Source organism: Poecilia formosa, unplaced genomic scaffold, assembly GCF_000485575.1.
Source record: "Poecilia formosa unplaced genomic scaffold, Poecilia_formosa-5.1.2 Scaffold4, whole genome shotgun sequence".
NCBI classification, from domain to species: domain Eukaryota; kingdom Metazoa; phylum Chordata; class Actinopteri; order Cyprinodontiformes; family Poeciliidae; genus Poecilia; species Poecilia formosa.
This window is the reverse complement of record NW_006799943.1, coordinates 5,834,081-5,858,496: the sequence shown is the minus strand read 5'-3', so window position 1 is coordinate 5,858,496 and position 24,416 is coordinate 5,834,081. Positions and strand designations below refer to the sequence as shown.

The window sequence follows — 24,416 nt, the reverse complement described above, 5'->3', positions numbered from 1 at the left end:
CTTTAAGGATGGTCATATTGATGCAACCTGGTTAAAGCTGCTTTGAACTTTAAAAGCTAAATCTCACACTATACGTGCGAAAAGTTTAGAAATTATTCCTCCTGTTCTTCTGTTTTACTTCACAAAAGTTGTCTGTGAGTTTCCTATGATAATATAAATGGGGAGAAAGGATGCAGAAGGATTTTGACACAATTTGGCGGGGGAGGAAAATAAAGAAAAACAAATATTTGACATGATAGAAAAGTTGAGTAACGACTGCTGAGAGTAAACCTCCACCTGTATTTACACTGTGATTTGTCATTGGAGCTCTTCCAACTCCACCGAGACGACACTACGGCTGAACGCATTCCGCGCTGAACGCTGTCTAATGAATTGTAAAAAATGGTATGGCGTGTGTTATTTTGTGTCAGCGTGACAGATGACTCCCTCCCGTTAATGCAGAGGAATTACTAAACGCCCTAATGCAGCGTATCACAGGGATACGTTTCCGCACGACGGAATTTATGTGGAACCCGCTGGGACGTTTGATGAGGAACAGAAATATTAACGATGCCGTTTTGCTGAGCTGTTCTGATAGTTAAAATCTCCTCGCATTACAAACCTCATTGGTTTTTCCGTCACCAACAGCAAAGAAGTGCTTCTCAGAAAACGATTTGGCGCCCTCTAAAGGTTAAAAAGTCTCAGCACAGTTCACTTTAACTTTTCAGGTCAAGATAATCAACTGGCTGAGCCTATAAAGATCCTCTATGTGAAAAAAGCCTCATAAAAAAGAAATAAATGCATTAGGCTGAGGGGTATTATTAGTCAAGCTAGCTTTATTTACACGGTGCATGTATGAGGTTAAATCCCAGTTCCCATCATCCTTTGCGCTTCAACCCATCAGCAGGACTAAGGGAAACCTTCAATCAAAAGGAGTAAAATCTGAATATCAGTGTTTAAAATGGCAGAACTAACGCAATGTCTAACTTCCAGTGGTCATTGTTAGTCAAATATACGAATAAATAACTCTTAATTTCAAATGTTCTGCCAACACATATGATGTATGGTTGATACATGCCAGTGTTTACTCCTCAAGAAGTGGAAAAAAGAAACATCAAATCTTATGTTTATATTTTTACAAGACAAAAAAATCCTTGTGTGATGTATTTGGAAGTATTATTCAGTAAAATATTATTGCACTAAGTATATAAAAGTTCAAATTATTAAGTATATTTTCATTCATACTAGTTATTCGATTAATGTGTGCCACTTGTTTATTTATTAGATATTTCTCATGCATTCAAACACAAAAGGAAAAGATATTTTAGAGTATGATGTGTCCAGTGACATTCTTTGAGACAACTCTGTCTATATGGCCCAACCAAGACTAGAAAAGTAGGAAATGACCAGCACCGTCCTGAGGTTCCTCTCACTGCATTTGACTCTAAACACAGTAAAAACTTCAGCTGAATGTCGACTTTATTTATACAGCACATTTAAAAACAACAGCAGTGGATAGAAGTGCTTCACAATAACACCAACAATCATAAAATGGTAAATAGAATAAAACTTTCAAAATAAACATAAAGCTGATGACTCTCACTGTCCAAACGGTGGTCAAATGTGTGGCTCTGATCATTAAATGGCAATTAAGGATAAAATTAAATGAAAAAACCTTCATACTCTGCCAAACGTACTTCGGATCACATTATTTGAGCCTCGCGTCAGGTGAGGAACAGAATCAGAACTGACTTAAAGCTCCTGCGGCTTACTCTCCTCGGTATACTACGATGTTCTTATCCGTCTCATGAATCCGGATCTCGTAGAGCAAGCTGGCGGGAAGAGCCTTCGCCATGTTGTCCCAGATGTAAATGGCAAGGTTTTCCGTGGTGCTGGTGAGCGAGAGGAGAAATGTCTGGTGAAACATGTGTATCTGCAGTCAAGAGAGACGATCAGGGAAGGTTACAGACCTCACAACGTCGGCAAAGTACGGAACGTCCTTATCCAGGTTTTTGTGGTCCAGAGGAATCATGATGACTTCCTGTTGGATGAACAGGGCGGTGTCAGCCAGATTTCCGTACCACAGCAAAAATCACAACAACAACAAAAAAAGGAGAAGTAGGAAAAAGCTTACAAGGAACAAGGATAAGATTCAAGAGCTGAATGGAAGTTCCTTGTTTGATGGTCCAAAGTTCTCTTTTCAGATTAAAGTAAATTTTAAATTTAATTTGTGAATCAAGGTTCTAGAGTCTGACCACAAGTTTCCTGAGGACTCAAGGGGAATTTCTATGGTCAGTGATTAACACTAGCACAGCTGTTTGGTAGTAACATTTTAAAGCATTTATATCTGATGATAAACTTTATGTAGATCCTGATTTAACTTTGGGGCAGGCAAGAAAAGTCAACAAAAAGTACCAATAATCCAAATACCAAATGCTAAAAGCTTAGCACTATCCCACTACTAACCGTGTTACACAATAAAACAAGTTTTGTTGTCTTTTATTAAGACATTTCTGCCAAAGACCACTTAAAGACACTTGACTATCATTCTTGGCTTCTGTCTGTTAAAAAAAAGTTAGTTATAAGTCCAAGTCGAAGTCTTACACCATTAGCCATTATCTTTAGCATCTCAGTCATGGAGATTTACATCAGATGTGAGGATTGTTAGCGGCAAAATCTAGCAAGTAACGCTGGTCATAATGATTTAAACGTAAGTGAATTATGAAGAGAAAAATGCAGATTTACTGTATATCAATATATGCAGATTTACTATATATCAATTTCAGAAAAACTAGTTGCCATTTAATTTGTAAAATGTGTTAAGTTTCTTCAGCTCAAGATGTTGTGTTTACAGTGACCTTACCTCAATACACCTCTTCAGGTCCGTCAGATTCATGACCATGCCGGTGACGGGATCAATCTGGGAACACGTGTCACATGTAAAGACGGTTTTATCTACCTGGTTGTGATTACATAGTTGTTCCTTCAGTGGAACTACGACCTTTTATCAGAAATATTTGCGTGATACTCACTTTTCCACGTACAGTCACCTCTACTGTGGAGTAAAATGAGAGCAAGCAGGTGAATCGGTAGAAACGGGAACAGAATCCGTGCTTTATTTGAGACTATATTTGGTTTATGTAACAGCAGGACAAACCCTTGTAGTTGTGTCCATGACCGTAGGGATTGTTGCACTTTCCGTAGACTTCTTTATTCTCCTCGTCAGTCAGGTGAAGACTACAAGAGGTTGCAGAGAATATCTGAATTAAAACTCCTGGAGTCAGATTTGTTTTGGTTTTGTTTTTGCAGTTTTTAAGGCGAGGGAGGGGTTAGAGATTTTGTACCCTGTTAGTGCAGGTCAAATAAGAAAAAAATGTGGCAAGGGGTTATTGACATATGTTGCATTTAAGAACATTTCATATATTACAACTTAATAGATTTATATATGATTTAGAACTGTACTTCTTTAAAAAAAATTGTGCTAATTTAAAAAGGTTAAAGGTGATCATTTAAATCAAATAATACAAATGAAATCAATTGTAGTTTTACATGACTAATAATTGTTATTTTTACTTTGCTTTGAACAAAATAAATTTTTGATAAAAAAACTGGAACGATGCAATTCATGTAAACGTATTTGTACGTCTAATACATGTAAAAGATTAATTTCTTTTTAATACAATAAGGCTAAAAATATCATCTTAAACTGTTATGACCTATCATAAAGCTATTATATAGTGGCTGATGACGTTATTAAAGATAGTTTGCACAAAAAAAGTACATATTTGCTTTAAATTTTATTTGTTTAATGGCTGTAATAATTTCCTGAAGAGGGTTTATATTTTACGACGCTATCGACTGCACCTAAATGCATCATTAAAGCTTTGCACGTTTATCTGAAAGACGACAATTCCGAAATGACTTGTTCCTACCTGCGTTTTCTTTAAAGCAGTGAAAGTATAAACTCCTCCATAGTTAATTTTGTGTCCCTGTTTTATATAAGCTCTGTTTATTGAAATACGCCGACTTGTGCTGTCACAGCCAAAGCATCGCGAGTTTCTATGTAGTTAGACGGGATTTTCCGCATATTCTATCGCTTATCAGGAAAACCAGCGGTCTTGTTTCATCCAAACTCTTTCTATTCTGTCACTTTAACCTTCGTTACGTGTCCACTATGGGTTTCTCCTACTTCGTATCCCTTCAGACACAGCGGTAGTAGCTGGGGTACCTGTGGAGCCGGTGGCAGGCGCTGAAGCTCTGGACTCGGGTGATGTATCCTATGCGCTCCGCTGGAGGATTCCCGGAGGATTCGGCCATGTTTGGCAGAAGTGGAGGATCGAGACTAACCGCTGATACCGAACAGAGAGGAGTTCCAGCCGGCTGTCCCCACCGTGACTCACGCCGCCCGTGATTGGCTCATTTCAGGGCGTAAATACGGCTCACGTGGCCGCATGAGTGTCAAACCTGGAGCCGAACGTGATGGAAGCACAGCGAACCACATACGGGCTGTTTACTGAGTCGTAAAGAAATCTTTGTTCGAAATGTTTCCTCCGTGGTATTTCTGCGGAGTCATTTTCCACTACTTGAAAGAAAAACAAACCGATACATTGTGTCGGAACGGAGACTAAAAAGTCCTGATTATGAGGGTAATAAAAGAGAGTCACAATTAAGTCTTTCAGTTTCTACCAAGTCAGATTTAGTGTTTGATCATGTCCATAACTTCAATTTAAAATGACTTTGACCTTATCACCGTAATAACTGTTTCTAACAACATTTTCACACTTGTTTCACGCTTTAAGTTCACATGCTGGCTCTTAAAGCTCTACAGTCGTCATATGAGAGTCACCAGATGGTTTCCGCTCAGATTTAGAATTACTCCTTTCATTCATGCATTTTTTACCCGGTTCATCCTTGTCCATAAATCTTATTATACACTGCTCAAAAAAATAAAGGGAACACTCAAATAACACATCCTAGATCTGAATGAATGAAATATTCTCATTGAATACTTTGTTCTGAACAAAGTTGAATGTGCTGACAACAAAATCACACAAAAATCATCAATGGAAATCAAATTTATTAACCAATGGAGGCCTGGATTTGGAGCCACACACAAAATTAAAGTGAAATGTTCCCTTTATTTTTTTGAGCAGTATATTATTGTATCTTATTAGATTAAACAAAGCCATCTGTATTTTTTTTAATCCTTCCATCTGTAATTTACCAGAATGCTGCAAGACACTAACAGGACTGTTCTTTGACCCCTTAGGAGCTTTAGTTTATGTTTCCTAATAGCAGAAAAAAAGAATGTGTCCCCGAATAGAAGCCCATGAGTTCATATTTCATTGTGACAACGCTGTTTTTTTGCCATGGCAACGTTGAGAAATGACATGATGTAGCTGCTGAAAAATTATTGTCCCTTCAGTTTCATATTCCTTTAAATATGGTACAAAATATTTAAAATTTTAAATATTCTTTTTAAAATTATAGACTTTATGGTGCCACCTTAAAAAAAAGATATTTTGATATATTATAAATAAGAATGTTTTTGATATTTTGAAATATACATTGCCATATAATAGCATATAAAAGAAATCATAAATCTTCAAAATTAAGCAAAAAACAAACAAAAAAAACCGCTGGACGAGTGAAGTTTACTCATCTGGGCACTAGATGGTGATAGAGGACCTTGAGATTGTTTTTCTTTTGATACCTTTCCAAATTAAACACCTTTTTATTTTTTATTGTAGAAATCACCAAGTGTTTGCTCAGTTTTTCTCTTTGGCAGAGAGATTCTGTCAAACACTGTAGGGAACTACCCAGTTCAATAGCCAGACATTCACTTAAAAAAAAGCCCAAAAAACCCTACTTTTCTTTTGTTTTTCTTAATTTGCACAAAAATGTAGAGACTGTCATCTTCTAAGAAACAGAAGGAAAAACAAAACGTGGTATTTCATGACAATTCACCTGTTTTTATTTGTGCACATACATCACAGAGTGTTCGTATGTACAAACATTTCATAGTTCCATATGTACAGTAATCACTGAAGCATCACATGAATACAAAGCAAGTTAAAGCCTGCTACATATACTTTAGACCCAGCATTATTCACATTCAAAAAACAAATACATTGTATTTATATGCACACTTCAATCCAGATGATGTGACATTTGGATATATTTCACTGGCCTGCCATATCATAGTTTACACAATAAATCACCAAAATCGGTATAAAAAGAGATTAATACTGCTATAACTTTTGTGAGAGATAGGAAAGTTTGTTGTGTAAGCTTACACACATTGACATTAACATTATATTTGGCTAAATATATGAAATTGCTCTTTGAAGATGTTTCTTTTTTTGCCAACGAAAACATGACACAGAACTATTTTTTTAATAGCTGAGAAATAGAATAAAACCCTAAAAATATAAATACAGTATAATGTGTTTTGTGACACCTTCAGATTAGGTTCAGTGTAAGGAAACACCAGGACGACAAGTGAACCAAATGGAGTAATTCCCTTACCTTTATTAAAATGACATTATGTCAACTTGTTCAAATTATGTCAATAAGTCCACAAGCTAGTGAGATGTATACCACCTTCTTTTTAAGCAGATTTTAGCAACTTAAATTATCTCGAAGTAAAAATATTTATATCGCTAGAATACAGTGCTAATTAGGGAATATTAACAGTCTCGGCGTTTCACATCAAACACTTGCTACGTCCGTGTACTAACGCTGACTGAACGTGGCGGCTGCAGTACCTTACCAACTCCGCTACACCCCTCCAGTGCAGTCTAACTCCATCGAGAATAAACATTTACATGTACGAAGATGTTTGTTTTTGTGCTTTCAGGGTTTTATACTTGTTTGGAAATTACCCCGGGCTTTTCCATCTGCTGTTCCCCCACATCAGCGGTCGAAGCTAACAAGTTACAACTAGCTTGTTAGCTTCGATGCATTTCATTTTTCCACGTGCTCACAAGGGATTAAAAAGCAATTTACTTCAAAGAACCTTAATTAATAAACTCTAAGCTAACCCTTTACGGTTCCTGTGGAATTTAACTGTAACCATACTCATAAATGGTAGGAAGATTTTAAAAAGGTAAACTTTTTACAAAAAATTCTGGTATTTTCTTAACATCTGCATAGTGCTAAATATGCTGACTACATCCTGTACTTACATAATTCCCTCTTAATAGGGAAAAAATAATTGTTCCTGGACCCATAAGGACTTCTTTCAGTAATCTGTCCTGCACACTACCCCATGTTTCACAATGAGCAAACACACCCACACATTGGCACGAGATAATAAAAAAAGTCAGGAAGCAGCAACTGATTACAGTTCAGTACTTCTAATAAGTTTTCATTCCTTGCATCAAAAGTACTATGGTAGTTTGGAGATTATAAAGAAAAACACTTTAATTCTGCATCACTTCACTTTTACAGTCACAATTTGAAGGAATGTCTAGAGTCCATTTTATCACAAGAACGCACAGATTAAATTCACGGAGAATTCTGCCTTTAAATTATATGAAGGCAGAATAGTTTGGCTTGTGGTTGTGAGGAACCTCTATGTTTTTTCATATAGACATAAAAGTGCCAAAGAAGGCAGCAATGTTCCAAAGTACAGGAGGCTATGAAACAATTTCGCACATAAGAGATATTGTAAATTATAATGTGAAGATAATTCACAGGAAAATGTGAATTATCTTCACATTATCAAAGATAAAAAAAGGCAAATTACAAGTCTGTCTTTTCACAGAAGATGATGGATGCGGCAGATATAGAGGTTGCAGTGATTGGTTCTGGGCGGACACTACATGAGGCTTTGAGTGAATCACTAGAAGGAGCCAATGAACTCCACGTTTTTCACAGATAGGCTGTCTTCCATGTTACCATGAAGTTAAGTTCTAAGTTCCGCTTTCATTTCCTTCGCTCCTTGTGTTGAAATCAGTATTTTTGCAGAAATTGAGAAGGATTCAAAAGCACTTTTCACGAGCCAAGGCTGAGATGCTTTTTATACTGTCTCTGTGTGACCTTGGGAAAGACCATAGCAGCATTGGAGACCTGCTGCTGTTGCTCCTTAAAGCCGATAATGGAGGTAGTCGGAGAGCCGAGTTTGCGGTAAAAATGCGATGGAGGTTGGGGTTTGGAGCAGCGTTCCATCGTAACCAGTGATACAGATGTCTGTTGCTGGTTTGGCAATGCCAGCTTCTTTAAGATAAGTGTCACAGTGGGTGGTTGGCTCAAGTGGCTCGTGAGTAAAAGTCTTTGTGGCTGCATCACATAACCGTTTTGTGCACAGAATTTAAAGCTAGGGTTAGAGTCTTTACCACAACCCCCAGAGAGATATAGGCAACTAAATCCTTGCCACATAAACTGGAATTTCTTTTTTCTGTACAGGTAATACAAGTCTCGGTAGAACAAACTGCATTTCTAAAACCATTTTCCCATCCCCTGAAGTTGGCTCATTCTACTTGGAAAATACATTCATTGTCTGAACTCCAATTTGTTTGGATTTTACCAACTGAGTTCAGAACTGGCTCTCTTCCAGGATCTCCTCCATCGTCTCCCCCAGCGTCATCTCACCATCACTACTGGAAAGACTCTTCCTGGTAAGAAAGTCGAGCCCTGCTGAGTCGTAGCCCTCAAGTCCCTGGCCTTTAAGTGGCCCGAGTCCAAGAGGCCTACTTCCCCCTTGCACAACCACCTGGAGGAGGTGTGGGCGAGCCGTCGAAGCGGCGCCTTCGCCATAGGAGTCAAACTGCCGAGAACGCTTCCTGTGCTGCCGCCGGGTGCACTTCCAAAGGTGCTTGAGATTTGCTCCTCGAAAACAGGTCCGGACCTTGAAGTGGTTTGTGAACAAAAACAGTTGCCAGCGCTTTTTCAGCTCAGTTTGGACCTACAAGAAAACAGCATTTTTGGTACATTACTACACCATGGTATTCGCTGCAAGTTTGAGTCTTTTTCTGTAACTTTTTACATAAGCAGCTAAATTTCTCAGTAGTAAGTTTGATTACAGTTTTGTAGCTGTGTGCTTGTACAAATGACATTTCTCTTTAGAGAGTAGCCCTCCCTCTCACATTAGCAGTAAGCTACAAGTAACTTAAAGTTTTTAGAGCTGTAACAGGACATCTTAAATGTCCGGGAGAGTTATGACACATTTGGCTTCCCGTATGTCTACCCCTTGCACTCCACTGAAACCACTGATCACAATCCAGAACCGCTTTCAGACTATTGATTACAAACTGTTTGGTTGGTTCTAACCTCATGTCTGTCATTATTATTATTAGCTTTAGTGTGGGAACATTACCATCTATCATGGCGGATACCAAAATAAAAGAAAATTTGATCTATTTAAAAAAAAAAAATGTTTATTGCCGATATTTTTTTTCATATAATTTGCGTCCACCAAACTGTGATGGCATAGATTGATACATGTACTGCTACACCCAACCTAACTACACCTTCCTCATATAGAACGATACTGTGACCAAAACCATACCTCTCCATTAGCAAAACAGTACAGGACAGCAACCAAGAATCCCTGAAAAATGCATGGGGCAAATTTTAGAGTAGGATGATGTTGGTGAACAAAACCAAAATGAACTCTCTGTGTACAAAAATGATTGTTTTTGTACTACCTGGAAGGAACTGAGGGTGAGATTAATGAAGTTCCGGGCATAGCGGCTGCTGCCCTCCATACATTCGTCTATCAGCACTGTGAAGACCACTTCATGGATTCCCAGCAGGGGAATCAGCACCAACGTTGCCCTTGCCAAACTGCAGAGTACAAACAGGCCGATCAGATTCATTATAATTTAGCTAGGCAGAATATACTGCAGTAGAAAAAGGAAAGAAGTTTCTGAAGTATGTACACTGGTTTTGTTCCCTTGGTGACATTTACGCCCACAATTTATGGGTGTGACATTTAAATTTGTGATGTGGGATTAACACTTTACCACCATATTTAAATCAGGAACCTTATATACATTGGAGCTAAATGTCAACGTCAAACTTGTTTTCCGAGAGTTGGCTTCAGTGGCTTGAGTACCTGTATCTGTAGTCGGTGAATTTCACCTGATCGGCTTTCAGCTTCGACAACAACAGCATCAGAATTTTGATGAATATGAAGAAAATGACCTGCAAAAACATATTAATGGTATATTTAAACGCATTGCATTGGACTAGAGTGTAAAATGACCAATAACGTCAAACATGACAGTTAGGACGCCTTTATTAGCAATAAAATAGTAAATATCAAATATGCTTGTGATTATAGCTGCATCACCACATCGTCACATGATTCTCCTTTATAGCAATCATCCAGATTAAGCTAAGCATTGTTCAATCAAACAGAAATCTAGTTAGTTTCTGAAGTCAACTTGACCACAGAGTGGCCTGAGGAACATCCCTTACCAGCACTGACAGAGTAATCGGGCCTCTTATTATCCACCAGAACCATCTGTTCATGATTGACCAGCACCTTGAGAAAGAAAGAAGCGCCAAGTGTGAACGGAGGGCATGGTAATCATTTCAAGGAGAATCTTGGACTCCATGCGTTCAAACACTCACCCTGTGTTTTCATACAGAATCTTAACCACGGTCCACGGCGTCACGAATAGGACGGGAGTCCCTGGAACATGACAGAAGCAAGATATGCTGATTTCCCAGAGTACATCAACTTAGAGTTGGATCTTAGAGGCTTTAGATATGTCAATTCTGTTACAGTGCAAATATTTTTGTCTTTAGTTGTTATGCGTTTACTTTTAAATGATTTTATTCAGTGATACAAAGGTAATAAAAAGTAAGAAAATGTCTCGTAATCATGAGTTCTTCCAGGCGTAACAGGGTGTAAATTCAGGAAGGCTCTTTGGGTGTTTAACCAACGGACTGTCCAACAACGCACAATTGATGGTGATTTAAAGAGCCCAATGACACCAATTCTACATAGTAATTATAAAAGTATAGACTGACATTTTTAAAGCCTTGCTTCCCCGTAACAAAGCCTGCACGCGCCCATGACTTACCCCATCCTAGCAGAATGTATTTCTTCAACAGGCACCTCTTGGTCAGCACTGCAGTGAAGAGCAGCGTGTGAAGGAAAATGGCCTCCACCAAGAGCCAGAAATAATTACATGCCACAAAGTACTCCATGCACACTTTGGAGAACTTGCACAGCAGCACTATCTGTTGAGAGAGAAGATCGAGCTGAAGCGGTACGTTTTGGACGAATGAGGCAAAAGTTGTTCGAGTCAAACTTGCTTCTACATGAAAAACAAGGCAGCGCTAAGAGTACCGCAGAGCTGGAGTAGGAGTTCCACCCGGGGTCGTCCTTGGGCAGGTTGGAGTACATGAGATGGAAGATGATTTCCTTCGAAATGACGGCGGCCGCCCGCAGGATGAATGACACAAACAGGTTCATGTGGATGTAGTTTCTGGTGCAGTGGAGCTTCCTGGTAAGCAGATACGGGAGCATTGATCGGAACTTCCTGCGCAACTCTAACAGCATTAACCAGGGCGCTGGCCGTAGCGTAGGAGGAAATGGAAATAATGGAGCTACAGGTAAGACTGCCTCGTGGTTTGTAACGTTGTTAGTGATGACTGATCAGCTCAATGGTCTTGTTAATCACTCGCTGCTGTCGCTCTCCATATGTTTGAAGCGAGTGAATGCGCAGCACGGCCCCGCTAAAACACAGATGAAAATTACAACTTCCACACATGGACAGGCTTCTTCGAAAAGGCCAAAATCCATTTTCCCTTAAAATGACCGCGGTGGGAAAGACGGTTGGTGTTTCTATAACCTCTGACCCAGAGTTTGTCTTCCAAACATTCAAAGTTGAGCTAAAGTACCGACTTCTCCAATGAAAATGCTAACTTTATCTGTATGACTAACGGAGCCACCCTCCAATACCTACTGACCTCAGCATGCCCATGAGGAGAGTGGCCAGAATGAGGGAGAACAGCGACAGGGAATAGCCAATGACTGAGATGAGCCGGAGGGCGGAATGGCGCAGCAATTCGTCCTCCTGGATGCAAAATACAAGAGATTTAACACGCTAACAATAATCTAATTGTCATGAAATTGGCTTGTAGATTCATTTGTAAAGACAAAGTGAAATTTGAAAGAGTAACGGTTCTTAAAACAAAGGAAAATCCCACTACCTTGTCTTTAAAGTATTGGTCCTCCTTACATTCAGAATCATCTCGCCAGGGATCTGAGGAGTTCTCCATCTTTCTCCAGCTGCCGTTCTCCAAGCATTCCCGATACGCCCTCCTGTTACCGTCTGAAGCAACACGAGAAAAAGCGCAACAAAAACGGTCAATGTCATTTTTGACACAACAAATCGATGAGAGGAAAAAACTTTCAATGCATTTCAATGAGCTCTTTAGCTGCTGATGGGTATTTACACAAGTTTTATCGGGTAACGGTGTTTAAAATGTTGAAAAGAAAAAAACCAAAGGGGTTGGAAATAGAGTACAGACCACTTTTTTCAGTGTTAACATTTAAGCGTAATAAATTTTAGGTGTAGGAAACCCTGAACGTTAGCCAACCTAAGGCAAACGTAGATTTGAAAGTAATATTTTTAAAAGTTTTAAACATCCATCTGCACTAAAGACACTCGTTCCTGAGAGGAGAAAGCATGGTGATAAACGGCGACACCCGTTCAAAACGAATCAACGGTGAAAGGAAGCATGGGAACTCAGACTAACAGATTCATCCTCATAGATCAGATTAGGTGTTAAACACGTTACCCTCGGTGATCCACGGTAAGAAGGGAGGACAGGGGACAGACACATTCCCCGGAGATGAATGGGGCCAGCACACAAACGTATCGAAACTTCCTTTACAGTAGTTGCCTAAAAAAAGAAAAGGAACATTATGTATAGGAAGTCCGTCTGAGATGCATAAATCACCACCGTTTGCTCACCATTTGCTGGAAAAGGAGCAGAAGTCAGGGTGCTGTTGCAGTTTTCCCAGTACTCCGTGCGTTTAGAAATGAGGCTTTCGAGTAACGAGGCTGTCGCTTTCTGCAGTCACAGCAAAAGAAGAGAAAACTCAAAGCTGGGTTTCTCAATGTTTTATTGGAAAACAATTTCCAGAAATTGGATAAAATAAATATGCCTTTACTTTCCACTTCCTAAGGTAACAGTAATATGCACTCATGACGGGTGTTTTTATTTTTCTGGCAAAATCCCACTGAAAGCGTCGACAGTGATGATGATTAATTAGAAGGGATCGAAATACAACATGAAGCTTTTTGTGGAAAGGTTTTTGTTTTCCACTAAGGCAGTTGGAGTTTTTATTGTGACGCTTTTGAAAAGGTCTTAAATTGTTCTAAACGTGAAGAAATGAAAATCAAAACCTTGAAAAGCGAGAAGTGTGGCTGTTGATTATAATTTGGAAGCATTTTGCACACAAATAAGCGTGTAAAATGTATAGTTCCCCCCTGCGTCACGACAGAATTACAGGCAGAGTTACTTTAACTTCAATTCTCCTTCATTTTTAAATTTTTCCAAATTGCATGATGGACTGATCATCCCAGACCATCATAAACAGCTTATATTCTCAAATGGTCAAATATTTACCAGCTGAATCAGAATAGCTTTAATTTGACTTGAGATTAGCTAATGTTGTAATTCAGTTGTTGCCTGGACATTTAAGCAGCATTTACATGAATTAGGTATTGACAGTGCATAGTTCGGTAAACACGAGGTTCAGAGACGGGACAGATGGTGTTTGAGCTCAGGATACCAGGAGGAATAAATTGATTGGTCCGACATTTTATATTCCCCAATGCATCTGAAATAACAAATTCCTTACTGACTTACATAAAAAATAATCAGAATCCCTGTTTGGAAGTATGAAAATAAAAGGAACCAATAATCACTTACAGTGAATAAGGTGCCAGTTAAGCAGCTGACCGATAGCAAAAGCAGATGGTCTGACTTTTTGACCAGATAATTCCAGCTTGATTTATTATTCTTACGCTACAAAGACTTGAATTGTAAAGAGGTAAAATATATTCAATAATATATGCAATAGGTTAATGAAAACTCTAAACTTATCAAGTGTTTATTCAGCATTTTAAATAAATTCAGGTGAATTGAATTTATTCTTCAAGTGTGGAAATGAAGCACAATTAAGCCCTGTGTCACATATTCTAGTATTAAAGGCTGAAACCTTCCTGCAGCCAACATCTAATTTACCTTAATTTACTTGTGAAGATCAAAGCAATATATAAAACGTGAAAAGACATTAATTCCAGTCAGTTGTCTTGTAAAGGTGTAACATGTTATCTACAGGCAACAATCAATAGCAAACTCATTTAAAACTTTCTTTATATATACTTTCATATTTATGATTACTTGTACTGTAAAGTGTTGATGCTATTGAATATTTAGCAAATGGTTATGAAATAAATGTTCAAATTGAAATATATATATATATTTCTATATATATATATTTATTTATTTTTTTAATTAGATAGTTTTTCTTTGCTGGCATCAGTAAAGGTTACATCTTGGTGAAAAACACTCGAAACAAAATGGTGGGTTTTTCCAGTAGATTTTTGTATCAAAACCTGGACAAAAGTCCTTACAGATGTATATTATTTAACATAAAAAGTGTATGTAAAAAATCTGCAAAAAACTTCAAATAAATAGGTGTTACTAATTCCCAACAGATCAAAAAACATGTTTTTGTCTTGATGGGACATTTCTGTGTTTTGTTTTCATTGACTGATCTCATATAAATTGATTCTGCAGTATCTAAATTGGTCCACTAGGTGGCAGTGTTTGATCAGGATGGATTTCAGCGGCAACGCGAAAACTGAGACCAATAATCAGACCATTTACCAAATGATCTCACTTAAAGATGAATGCCAACATTTTTTCTCATACTATTTGTGTAAATGACATTCATTATAATTCTGGCTTGTTGTGTTTGACCTGGTTTGATTAAAAATCAAAGTTCCTCTCGTATTATGACCAGGCAGTCCTGATTTTCTGTTTCTTGTGAGGTTAGCGCAAAGGCAGCATCTAAACCTCAAACGCTGAGGCTCACTCGGATCTCTGTTCTGCTAGAAAGTTCATGTGTGAGCCGATTGATAGAGCGCAGCCTGATCCAAAACTCACTGACAAAAACCATTCAGAAGGAAAAAATAACCAAGACCTTTCAGTCTGGTATTCCAATAGGAGATTAAACTTGCACATCAATATATAGTATAATGGGAGCTCTTTCACCTAAAAAATGTATTCTATCATTTGAAAAGAACCAACAGAGTTAACAAAAGGAGTTAAAGATGATTCTTTGGTGTTTTATGTCTCATAATCCAGTTTTAAACGCCTCGCTGGCACACTACCTGCTTGCTGACGACCATTAGAAGTAGAGGAAGCAGGAGTTTGATCCTCTTGTGCTGGGCTGCCAGCAGGTTTGGCATGGTGCTGGAAGTTCACATGGAAAGCAGCTGATTCTTGCTGTCTTCGCTGATCCCACGCCTCATACCTCCTCCACCGACTCCTCAGGGCCCTTTGCTCATTCCAACTTCCTCCCGGCACAGTGGAAGGTCAAGGTGTGGTTGAACTCGCTTGTTCTTTTGCGTAAAATCCTTTTAAGAACCAGTGGGGGTTTTGGTTGGAGGGTGATCATCGAAAACCAAGGTGTGGTTCTCACTCTACCGGGTTTCCAGCTTTAGGTATTAAAAATGTCTTCTGGATCCAAAAATCCGTGGAGGGAGTGTTTGAAGGACATCTGAAAGCGGCTGGTCGCAGAGCAGGAGGGTTATCGGTGATGAAGACCTCATCTTTCCATGAGGAAGAGGCTGTGAAGGCTGTACTCCCTATAGACTCGGCTCAGCTGGGAGCAGACGGAGCGCCTCTCCCACCCCGTCAGCCCCTAACCAATCAAGACAAGTTCCTGAGGGAGCTGCCTGTATAACTGTACTCGCTGCTGTCCAGGAAAACTGATCACACAGAAGCAAATGATCACCTATAAAACCTACGATTAAAGGTTTATCATTCCCAGAACTACCAACTATAAAAAAAAAAAATCATAATACAGCCATGCAAGCACCAGTAAATACCACCTGTACTCTGGAGAGACGGGGAATACACTGAGCCTTTCCTTCTGTTTAACTATCCCACTTAGTTAAGGGGCATCAAACAGCATCTCTGACACTAATGGGGATCTTTGTTTAAACCAAGTGCACTGAAGCCAAACACAGGGGAGAAAATGGAGGAGCAGAGCGCCAGAGGTGCCAGCGCAGGGCCGGATGTCGTGCATTAAACTTCTTTTACAAGCAGAAGCCTTTATTAATTATACAACAGTATATGTAAGATTGTTTCCGAGGAATAAGGTGTACTAACTATTTTTTTGGGTTGTTTTTTGGTGTAAATGTTTGCATACTGATGTCTAAACTAATCTTTTTGTTTCAATTGCAGGTGCACAACAAAATTTGACTTTGTTTCCATTAAACAAAAAAATGTCAACAAAAATATTTTTTTTGTTTTTTTTTAGACTGAGGACACTCTAGCCCTGATAATGAATCTCACTCTGCTAGTTTGGGATGAAATCAGTGAGACTGTTCTGTTTTTTGAAATATAAATACTGAAGAACCAAAGATTCTGCTCTATAACTTTATGTATACAGCTTCACTGTTGCCTCTCCAGTTCGGCCTGGCGTCTTCGGTGGACAAACAAAAACTTTAATTTATCCATCACAACTACAATTTCTAACATGATGGAAATAGTAGTTGATATATCCCTCTCTCTTATTAAATCTACAATCGTATCCTTTTGTTCACACTTAACGCAAGACTTTTAGTCTTACACCAGGCCACAAAGTGGTCCACCAGCTCTCTTTCCAAAGCCTGTTGTCCATCTCAAACACAAGCCACAACTGGATGTAGATGACTCTACATCTGCGATGTAGAGTCATCCAGGAGTTTGACTTGTACTATGAACCTTGTATCTACAAAGTGAAAAGGAATAGTGAGTGTACGGTCCCCTGTGGTGATCGTTTGTTCAGAAACTATCTTTTAATCTTCCAAAATGTCTCATTTTCATCAGGAAATTGTTGAGCCAACCGCCTATGAAACTGTAGTTTCTGGCATAAAATATCAGACCAAATTGTGTCGACTGCAATCTAATCTTGAGTTTAGCTTGCTTTCGCATAGTCCGTCTCCCTTTTGGAACACCTTTTTGTTGTCCAACAAGTCTTCCAGATCACTGGTTATCCATGGTTTATTATTGGAGAAGTATTCCACTATTCTGGAGGGGATGAGGTGTTTTCCCACATTATTTTAAAACCAAAAACAAGATCTGTTTTTCCAAGAGCAAGTCTTCTTTCATAAAGCAGCTGAAAACTGTTAAAATGTAAATGCAAAGACTGAGGTGTTGTTAAAATCTCCACAACTTGCCACTCACTCATTGGCATGTCACGTACTTTGACCACAACTCCTGTTGCTAACATAGCACTTATCGACTCCTACTGTAGATAATATGAATACTTAAAGTTAACAGCTTAATATATTGACTGTTAAGACCACGATTCACGTCATGTCTTGGATTACGCCATCTTTTGTTGACGAGCACTTCTAATCTTCCTTGCTAACATACTCACAAGTTATCAAGAAATGTCCAAGGCTTCAGTGGCCCTGTACACACAGAGACCAGCAAGGTATATCATTGTAAATTAAGAAAAAATGTGTGTTCACATGACAGAATGTTTGGGATGGAAAAAAGAACCCAAAGTAACGTTAGCTGACACCAGGGATTCTCTAAAAATAGCCTTCTGTAGCTCTTCAAGATGATTAAGGACAACAAAATCCTATTTTTAAAACCATTCCCACTGTAAATCATAGAGGTGGGTCAATGATTATTTTAGGGTGTGTGAGTGACACAGGCACAAGGAACTTGGTCAAAACTGATGGCAAGATGGAGACAGAAAGTTACCAGAAAACATTGGAGAAAAATTGGTTTTTGTCAACCGGATAAAAGCTGCATATGATGTTGTTGGACTTCCTACTATAACAATAATTCAGAAAATAGGCCCAAGTTGTCATTGGCAAAAAACATTGAGGTTTTCTAAACTCAGTATCAATGAGGCACTTTGGGGAAGATCTCAAACGTGCAGTTTGTGCAAAACAGCCCAAGAAGTTACAGGAACTGGAAGCTTTTTGCCAAGAATGGGAGGATTTACTGAAAAAATGAAGTGCCTCATCCTCAACTATCACAAGAAACTTCAAGTTGCTGTTGATGTCAAAGGGGCAATGCACAGTTCAACATCTAGGTTATGTAACCTTTTATCAGTCATGTGGAAAGTTTCTCTTGTCAATAAGATTGAAAAAGAACAAAAACAGTGGATATAAAAGGGCTTCACACAACTACTGACCTATAAAACCTAAATTAAAATTATTAATTTTCTCCTAAAAATGTCAATATTTGCCAGATTATGTTAACCGTAAGTTTTGTGAAAACCCTTCTGATTATATGAACAACAACCAGTGATAAGGGGAAGAAAGAAAAGTTTGAGGGTCAAGCTTCTTCATCAGCTCCTCAAACTGTTCCTGTCTGTGGCACTAGCTAAGCTCAGTTCATGATATCAGAGACAAACATAACAAATACTTATGACTGCAGGTGAAAATGAAGAAGCAAGGCGATTCAAAAGCAAAGGCAATATGCCTGAGGCGTGCGAACCGAAAAAAAGATACTTATCTGTTTTAAAGTGAAGGAATAAACCTCAGCGATGCATCATGTGGAATGGTAATTTAGCTTTTATTCCCCGGTGATAAAGCGTTTAAAAGTTTCTTGTGGAATGAATGTGACAACATCCACTTCCAGAAAAAAAAAAAAGATATGGTAATATATATGGCAATTACTCTGGAGTAACGTAGTGTTGAAATGACATTTCTTCGGCTCTGGAAGCAAGACAATATAGAGCACTGATTGGGTCATATATCCTCGCTGTGTGGCTGAATAGCAGAGGTTGAAAATAAGGTTCAGGTTACAGAGAAAATACTGAACATAGATCAAAAACCTCATAATTCGGAAAATTTTAGATCATAGAGAATCGATTTCAGGTAGAGCCACGGGTGCAGGGCGTGGAGACAGACACGTTCAGTGTGAGGAAGACGAGTTTAAGATCCTTTTTATGCTCATTTCTGGGGTTCATAAATCTTGTGGTCAAAGATTAGTTTGACGAAGTTGTGAAAAACTAAGCCGTGAAACAAATTTATACGTCAAGCTCTCACAGCCATTGATGTTGATGTGCGTCATAACGTAGTAAGATATATGAATGTCCAGGTGGTGACTTTGTTTTAGTAACGGTGTGGATTTCCTTCACGTTTTTCAGATGACAAAATTTTCCATTTAAAAGTATTTGTTCACTTATCTAAATTTAATTAATAATTCCAATCTCTTCTGCTGTCAAGGCAGAATCAGCCCAAGGTAAAAGTGAATTAGGATGCGGCATGGGGCCCCCAAACCAGAAGAGGCATCCTGAAAATCCTTGAATTTCAACACAGATCACAGATCAGATGTTTATGTACAATGGGAATACTATTCAGTTCAATTTGATGGTTTTGGCATGGATAAATTAAAAGTGGAAGCAATTCGGTGGTAGGCCAAGCAAAACCAATGCTGATGTGCAGAGGTTGCCAACTTTCTGTCGAGTCACCAGACCTCCAAACTTCATGTTGCCGTTAGATTAGCTGTGCGTAGAGAGATTCATGTAATGGGTTCAACTTCATTCAAACCTCACTTCACCAAAGACTCTGGAGTGATTAGTCATGCCAGGCTGTCTGGAAATCCAATGGTCGAGTTTAGAGTTTGTCAGTTTCTAAACTCGACCATTTAGAAACAATTACAACGGTAATTGTTTGGTTTGTGTCAAGTGTAACGTTTAGTGCAGAGGGGGTTATGTTGTGGAGCCGTTGTTCAGGAGTTGAGCTTAGATCCCGTAGTTCCAGCTGAAGAGATCTCTCAATGCAAGACATTTTGGACAACTTCATGCTTTCCTCTCTGTGGGAACAGTTTGGGAAAAGGCCCCTTCCTGTTCCAACACGAGAGGGATATGAATACTTTTCTAAGTGCCAGTTTAAGGGAAAGGGAATATGTGGGGGGGGGGGGGGGAAATCAGCTGTGACCCAGTGTTTTTAGTGAAATACAGCCAGTTGGGACAGACTTGACGGGATGGGGCATTCAGCAGACAAGGCAGTCTGGTCTGCTCATCTGTTCTGACTCACACACAGGCACAGTTGCAGAGAGGACGGTTCTCCAGGTGCATTTGTCCGGATAATCATGATTGATAATGAAGTGCGTCAATGGAGTATCAGTTGGGGCTGCAGACCAATTATGTCATCTTATGGGTTTTATGTAATGCATATGTGTCTATTTAGAGCAAGAAAAGAACTATGTCATGCTAACTACTGAGACACAACTACCTTGTTGACGTCAATTGTAATGTATTTCTGCCTGAGACTGGTCCTTGTTTGAGGATGTACCACACAAGTCCTTTGGGCTATAATCACAAAGGACTGACTGGAAACTAGATTTGGTAGATGGATTTTAGCTTCTCTTAACACACAATCTAGGGATCTAGGGAAATTTCCTAAGTATCTGAGAAAATAAATTGCATGGCAAGTCTTTCGAAAATCGACATTGTTACCCCAATTTTCAGCAACAGTAATGCAACTGAATTTATCTAGAAGTATCTAAGAGGTAGCTAGCAAATTTAAATAAAGGCTTACAGATCTGAAAAGAAAGATTGATGTGCGTTTACCTGCAGTAAAAGCTAACCAAGATGCTATGGACTCATGGTTAAGAGTCTACAGCCAATCGAGTGGTTAAGATGCTTGTACTTCCCAGTAATCCAAAATTTATCTGTACCTTAAACTGGCATAACTATATAAGTGTATGTAGCTGAATAATTAAATAAGATGGCTACATCTAAATGATAGTTCAGCATTTACTGTATGTAGCAAACAAAGGTTATTAGAGAATTCATCAGTGAGATGAGCCAGGATTTTTCCTTGGAGCATGTTAGAGGCGTCGGGTCGAGAACCCGGAACCAGACTGCAGCAGGCTAAAACATAAACACGTCATTCTTTAATAAGGAAACAATTTTTCTGTGGCTTCTTGCCAAACAATCCAACTGTTTTTTTTGTTTTTTTTTTACATATACAAAGCACTTAATTTAACTGCTTTTATGAGGCAGTGGCTAAAAGTTGATCCAGTCTCTGAGTTATCTTTTAAGAGTGATAAGGTACTTTGACTGGACCGTTCTAACACAATGTGACATTCTGTGTAGTTGTGCTGCTGAAAGATGAACTTCCACACTGGTCTCAAGTTTCCAGCAAGATTTCTGCCAGAATTTCACAGTTTTTATCTCAATCTTCCCCAAAACTTTGAACAGCTTTCCAACATGATTTAGCAGTTTTTGTGTTTACAAAAACAGCAGCATCCATTATTACTTCTGTAAACGGTGCTCCGTGTATCCAGTTCTTCTGCACATGCAGAGGACTTCAGGCTCGTAAATCGTTCACACATAAGTCTGATTTTGGTTGCAGTATTAAGTAGTATGAATGACAAAAAAAAAAGAAAAAAGAAAAAACAACAAAAAACTGATTTAATGAAAAATAAACAAATCAGAATCAAGCATCAAAACCTGCTGTGTAAACGTAGCCTACTAGTGTTCTGCAATCTACATGCATCTCCGTATTTTGTCTTTCCTTCTATGCACCTTTGTAGTGCAACAGAATGTAAAGTACAACAGAAGAGAACTAATCCTACAGTCAATTCTTGTGCACATAAGGTTTGTGACTCTTATGTGCACAACTTCATGCTTTCATGAAGTAATTGCAATGCAGTGGGCTTTTAAATCTCTGGGTATGGTGCCGGTTTGTTAGTTATCCAAGCCTTTGAACTATGGCAACTGATCTTTATGAAATAAAAAGTTGCTATTAAAAACCTTATTTCAAATTGTGTCCTGGGCTGAACAAGATAAGAAACAAGAGAAATTAAACAATCACATCACATTTAGATACATGCGACCAGAAAAAAAAGAAGAAAAAAAAAAGAAAACGTATAAAATTTTTCTCTTTGTTCTTGATTATCACTTATTTCAACACATATTACATTTTGGTCATTTTGATGTTAAAATATCTTCGTTTTAAAAAAAATCTGGAACTGACTGGAATATATGGGTGTGATCTCGCTTTTGGACAGACAGATGGAACTGTTAATCTGCTTGAAATATTATTAAATAACTTAGCCTCTCTTCCCACTAATCAAACTGACTCTCTGTTATGAACACGGTTACGTAAATCGAGCCTCAGACCCAAACAAACAGCCTGGAAATCAGGGAGTGAATTTTAAGTGAAAGTTGTAAAAAAAAAAAAAAAAAAAAAAAAAAAAAAAAAAAAAAGGTCAGGCGCATTTCGCCCCGTTGCACCACCGGCTCAGTGCTAGTCGCCCGCTTGAGCTGACGCCGAGAGATGCTGCTCGAAACGCGTATTAGGCAATCGACGGCCCGGCTAATGTTTACGATCCGCTCTAAATGGGTTAGAAAGTGTTTAGCAGACACGACAGGTGCTATGTGCGAAGTTTAAGATGTTGCGGTTCCAGTGTGTAAACTGTTTGGGTCTCTGATGCCTGCAGGCCTGCCGCGCTCTGCTCTGGCGGGAGAGCCGCGGCCATTTCTCACGTCCACAGCGCAAACATTTCTCGGTAAAGAGGCTGCATGGTGTGAAGACATTAGGCTGCTGTGTTGTAGTGAAGCAGAACGAGGAAAGGAGTAATTAATCTGCGCGCATATACTTAAATATCTCGGTAAACAGCAGCCAGCAAAATGAAACCTGAGTCCATTTTTAGGTGCAGGAGGAAGATAACCCAAATTGGTTCCTGCGCTGCAGAAACACGAAATCTCACCAAGTATTTTTGGTCTAGTTGCTAGTGCAAATATCTTAGGAACCTTGAAAGCTAAAACTAACTTAAGTAACTTTGAAATAAGAGCTTGTTTTAAGTCAATAATTCCTTAATATTGGTGAAAAATACAATATTTTCCCCATGTTATAAGAGAAATAAGTAAGACTCTTTTTTTATACATTATATAAATTTATTTTTTATAAATTATATTTATAATTTTTCAGAGTTAAACAACCAAGGTAGACAAAATAAAGATAATACAACAAAAATAAAAACGAGATCAAACAGTCAAAACTGGAATAATCAGGATTTGTTGGCTATTGTTAGCTTAAAACAAGCTCTGATATCTTGCTGAAAAGTACCTTGTAAGTTAGCTTAGCTTTATTTCAAGTCTACTAAGATATTTTTTATTAGAAACTAGACCAAAAAAATACTTTGATAATATTTTATTTTTCCATATTTAGCGGTGGACACTATCCTCTAACTCTGTCTGCACATGAACAAACACATACAGCAGCACATGCTAACGTCTTCGCGTTGTGTTTACATTCTTCCCCAGGCGGAGAGAGGAGGTGGGTTGGGATCGCAGGAGGGCAAATGGCGGCTTTCAGCCGGAAAAACAAACAGCCTGTAGGTCCGCGGAGAATCAGAGAAAGAGAGAGAGAGGGAGAAAAGGAGCCCACCTGGAGCCTGAGGACACTCAGGAACATCCTGTCCACCGGACGGCTTCAGTCAATAGCAGACACAGCTCCAGGCATCACATCGCTCCGTAGCCAAATAACAGCATCAGGGCCGCATCAGGGCTGTGCGCGGAGGAAATTGATGTCTGATTCCGCGGACAGAAACACATCAAAGTGGCATCATTGATAATTAAATATCAGCTGATTTCTTTGTCTGCTTTCCTGGAAGTTGGGTTCTGGCAACTGCCTGGTGTGTATGTGACTAATGTGAAGATGGTTTTTGTTTTTTTTCTTGGTGGTTGTTAGTGTAAAACTGACGCTAATTAGCAGGTCTTCTTGTAAGATGCACACTGAAAGGTTTGTGGAGCAAACAAATTTTAATGAAAACATTTTCAAATGATGACTTTCTTTATTTTCATTTTATTAAGTGGGGAAAAATGTCACCTAAATCACTCTGAGGCCTTATTCACATACAGCCGGGTCTTGATAAAAATGAATATTTCTGCCATAATGTCAAAATGTAGCTATGTTGTAAACTGAATGGGATTTAAGTATGGTTTTAATTATGGAGGAAAATTAAAATAGATAATTAACTTTTCCTGTGCCAAGGGAACAAAGATTAGTTTCTGTGGATTTTGCCATAAACAACATGTGCGTAGACAGGAATTGGCAGCACCAGTTGTGTGACAACTTTATTTACAAACTGGAAGAAAGAAAGTTTTTTTTTTTTTTACCATATATCTCTTGGTAAATTTTCCACATTTTTTCTTTTACCATATATCTCTTGGTACATTGACACATTTTTTTTTATTTAAACAACTTAAA

General features: G+C 38.6%; 2 protein-coding genes and 1 long non-coding RNA gene across 5 annotated transcripts; 1 reads left to right on the top strand and 2 right to left on the bottom strand.

The window, feature by feature from the left end:
• Positions 1-1,440: 1,440 nt before the first annotated feature.
• On the bottom strand, positions 1,441-4,855 carry pts (6-pyruvoyltetrahydropterin synthase). Of its 2 annotated transcripts, none has more exons than XM_007561461.2 (6): positions 4,208-4,855; positions 3,137-3,216; positions 3,012-3,031; positions 2,843-2,899; positions 1,950-2,020; positions 1,441-1,871 (listed from the first exon to the last, which is right to left on the bottom strand). In XM_007561461.2, the coding sequence occupies exons 1-6, from the start codon at positions 4,294-4,296 to the stop codon at positions 1,748-1,750; spliced, it is 441 nt and encodes a 146-aa protein (XP_007561523.1). In that variant the 5' UTR covers positions 4,297-4,855; the 3' UTR covers positions 1,441-1,747. The 2 variants fall into 2 exon arrangements, with proteins under 2 accessions (XP_007561523.1, XP_007561516.1); XM_007561454.2 differs by having other exon boundaries at positions 3,012-3,034; positions 4,208-4,615.
• Positions 4,856-5,930: 1,075 nt separating this feature from the next.
• glp2r (glucagon-like peptide 2 receptor) lies at positions 5,931-24,128 on the bottom strand. 2 transcript variants are annotated; one of them, XM_007561440.2, is made up of 13 exons: positions 23,595-24,128; positions 12,918-13,017; positions 12,742-12,846; positions 12,151-12,272; positions 11,908-12,014; positions 11,285-11,441; positions 11,016-11,175; positions 10,561-10,621; positions 10,405-10,471; positions 10,040-10,128; positions 9,630-9,768; positions 9,491-9,532; positions 5,931-8,887 (listed from the first exon to the last, which is right to left on the bottom strand). In XM_007561440.2, the coding sequence occupies exons 1-13, from the start codon at positions 23,619-23,621 to the stop codon at positions 8,519-8,521; spliced, it is 1,545 nt and encodes a 514-aa protein (XP_007561502.1). In that variant the 5' UTR covers positions 23,622-24,128; the 3' UTR covers positions 5,931-8,518. The 2 variants fall into 2 exon arrangements, with proteins under 2 accessions (XP_007561502.1, XP_007561494.1); XM_007561432.2 differs by lacking the exon at positions 23,595-24,128 and adding an exon at positions 15,351-15,864.
• On the top strand, positions 23,174-23,802 carry LOC107837287 (uncharacterized). The gene is made up of 2 exons (XR_001663302.1): positions 23,174-23,276; positions 23,471-23,802. It is a non-coding gene; the product is annotated as an uncharacterized LOC107837287 (long non-coding RNA).
• Positions 24,129-24,416: the final 288 nt, after the last annotated feature.

Bases quoted from the DNA above. Each gene is read 5' to 3' on its own strand.
- glp2r (XM_007561432.2), bottom strand. From the start codon at position 15,428: ATGCCAAACCTGCTGGCAGCCCAGCACAAGAGGATCAAACTCCTGCTT. The intron at 13,018-15,350 runs GTAGTGTGCCAG...CTGTGACTGCAG, and splicing joins TAATGGTCGTCAGCAAGCAG to AAAGCGACAGCCTCGTTACT. The intron at 12,015-12,150 runs GTAGTGGGATTT...TTTTGCATCCAG, and splicing joins ACCAATACTTTAAAGACAAG to GAGGACGAATTGCTGCGCCA.
- pts (XM_007561454.2), bottom strand. From the start codon at position 4,296: ATGGCCGAATCCTCCGGGAATCCTCCAGCGGAGCGCATAGGATACATC. The intron at 3,217-4,207 runs GTACCCCAGCTA...AACCTCTTGTAG, and splicing joins GCCTGCCACCGGCTCCACAG to TCTTCACCTGACTGACGAGG. The intron at 2,021-2,842 runs GTAAGGTCACTG...TTCATCCAACAG, and splicing joins ACCTGAAGAGGTGTATTGAG to GAAGTCATCATGATTCCTCT.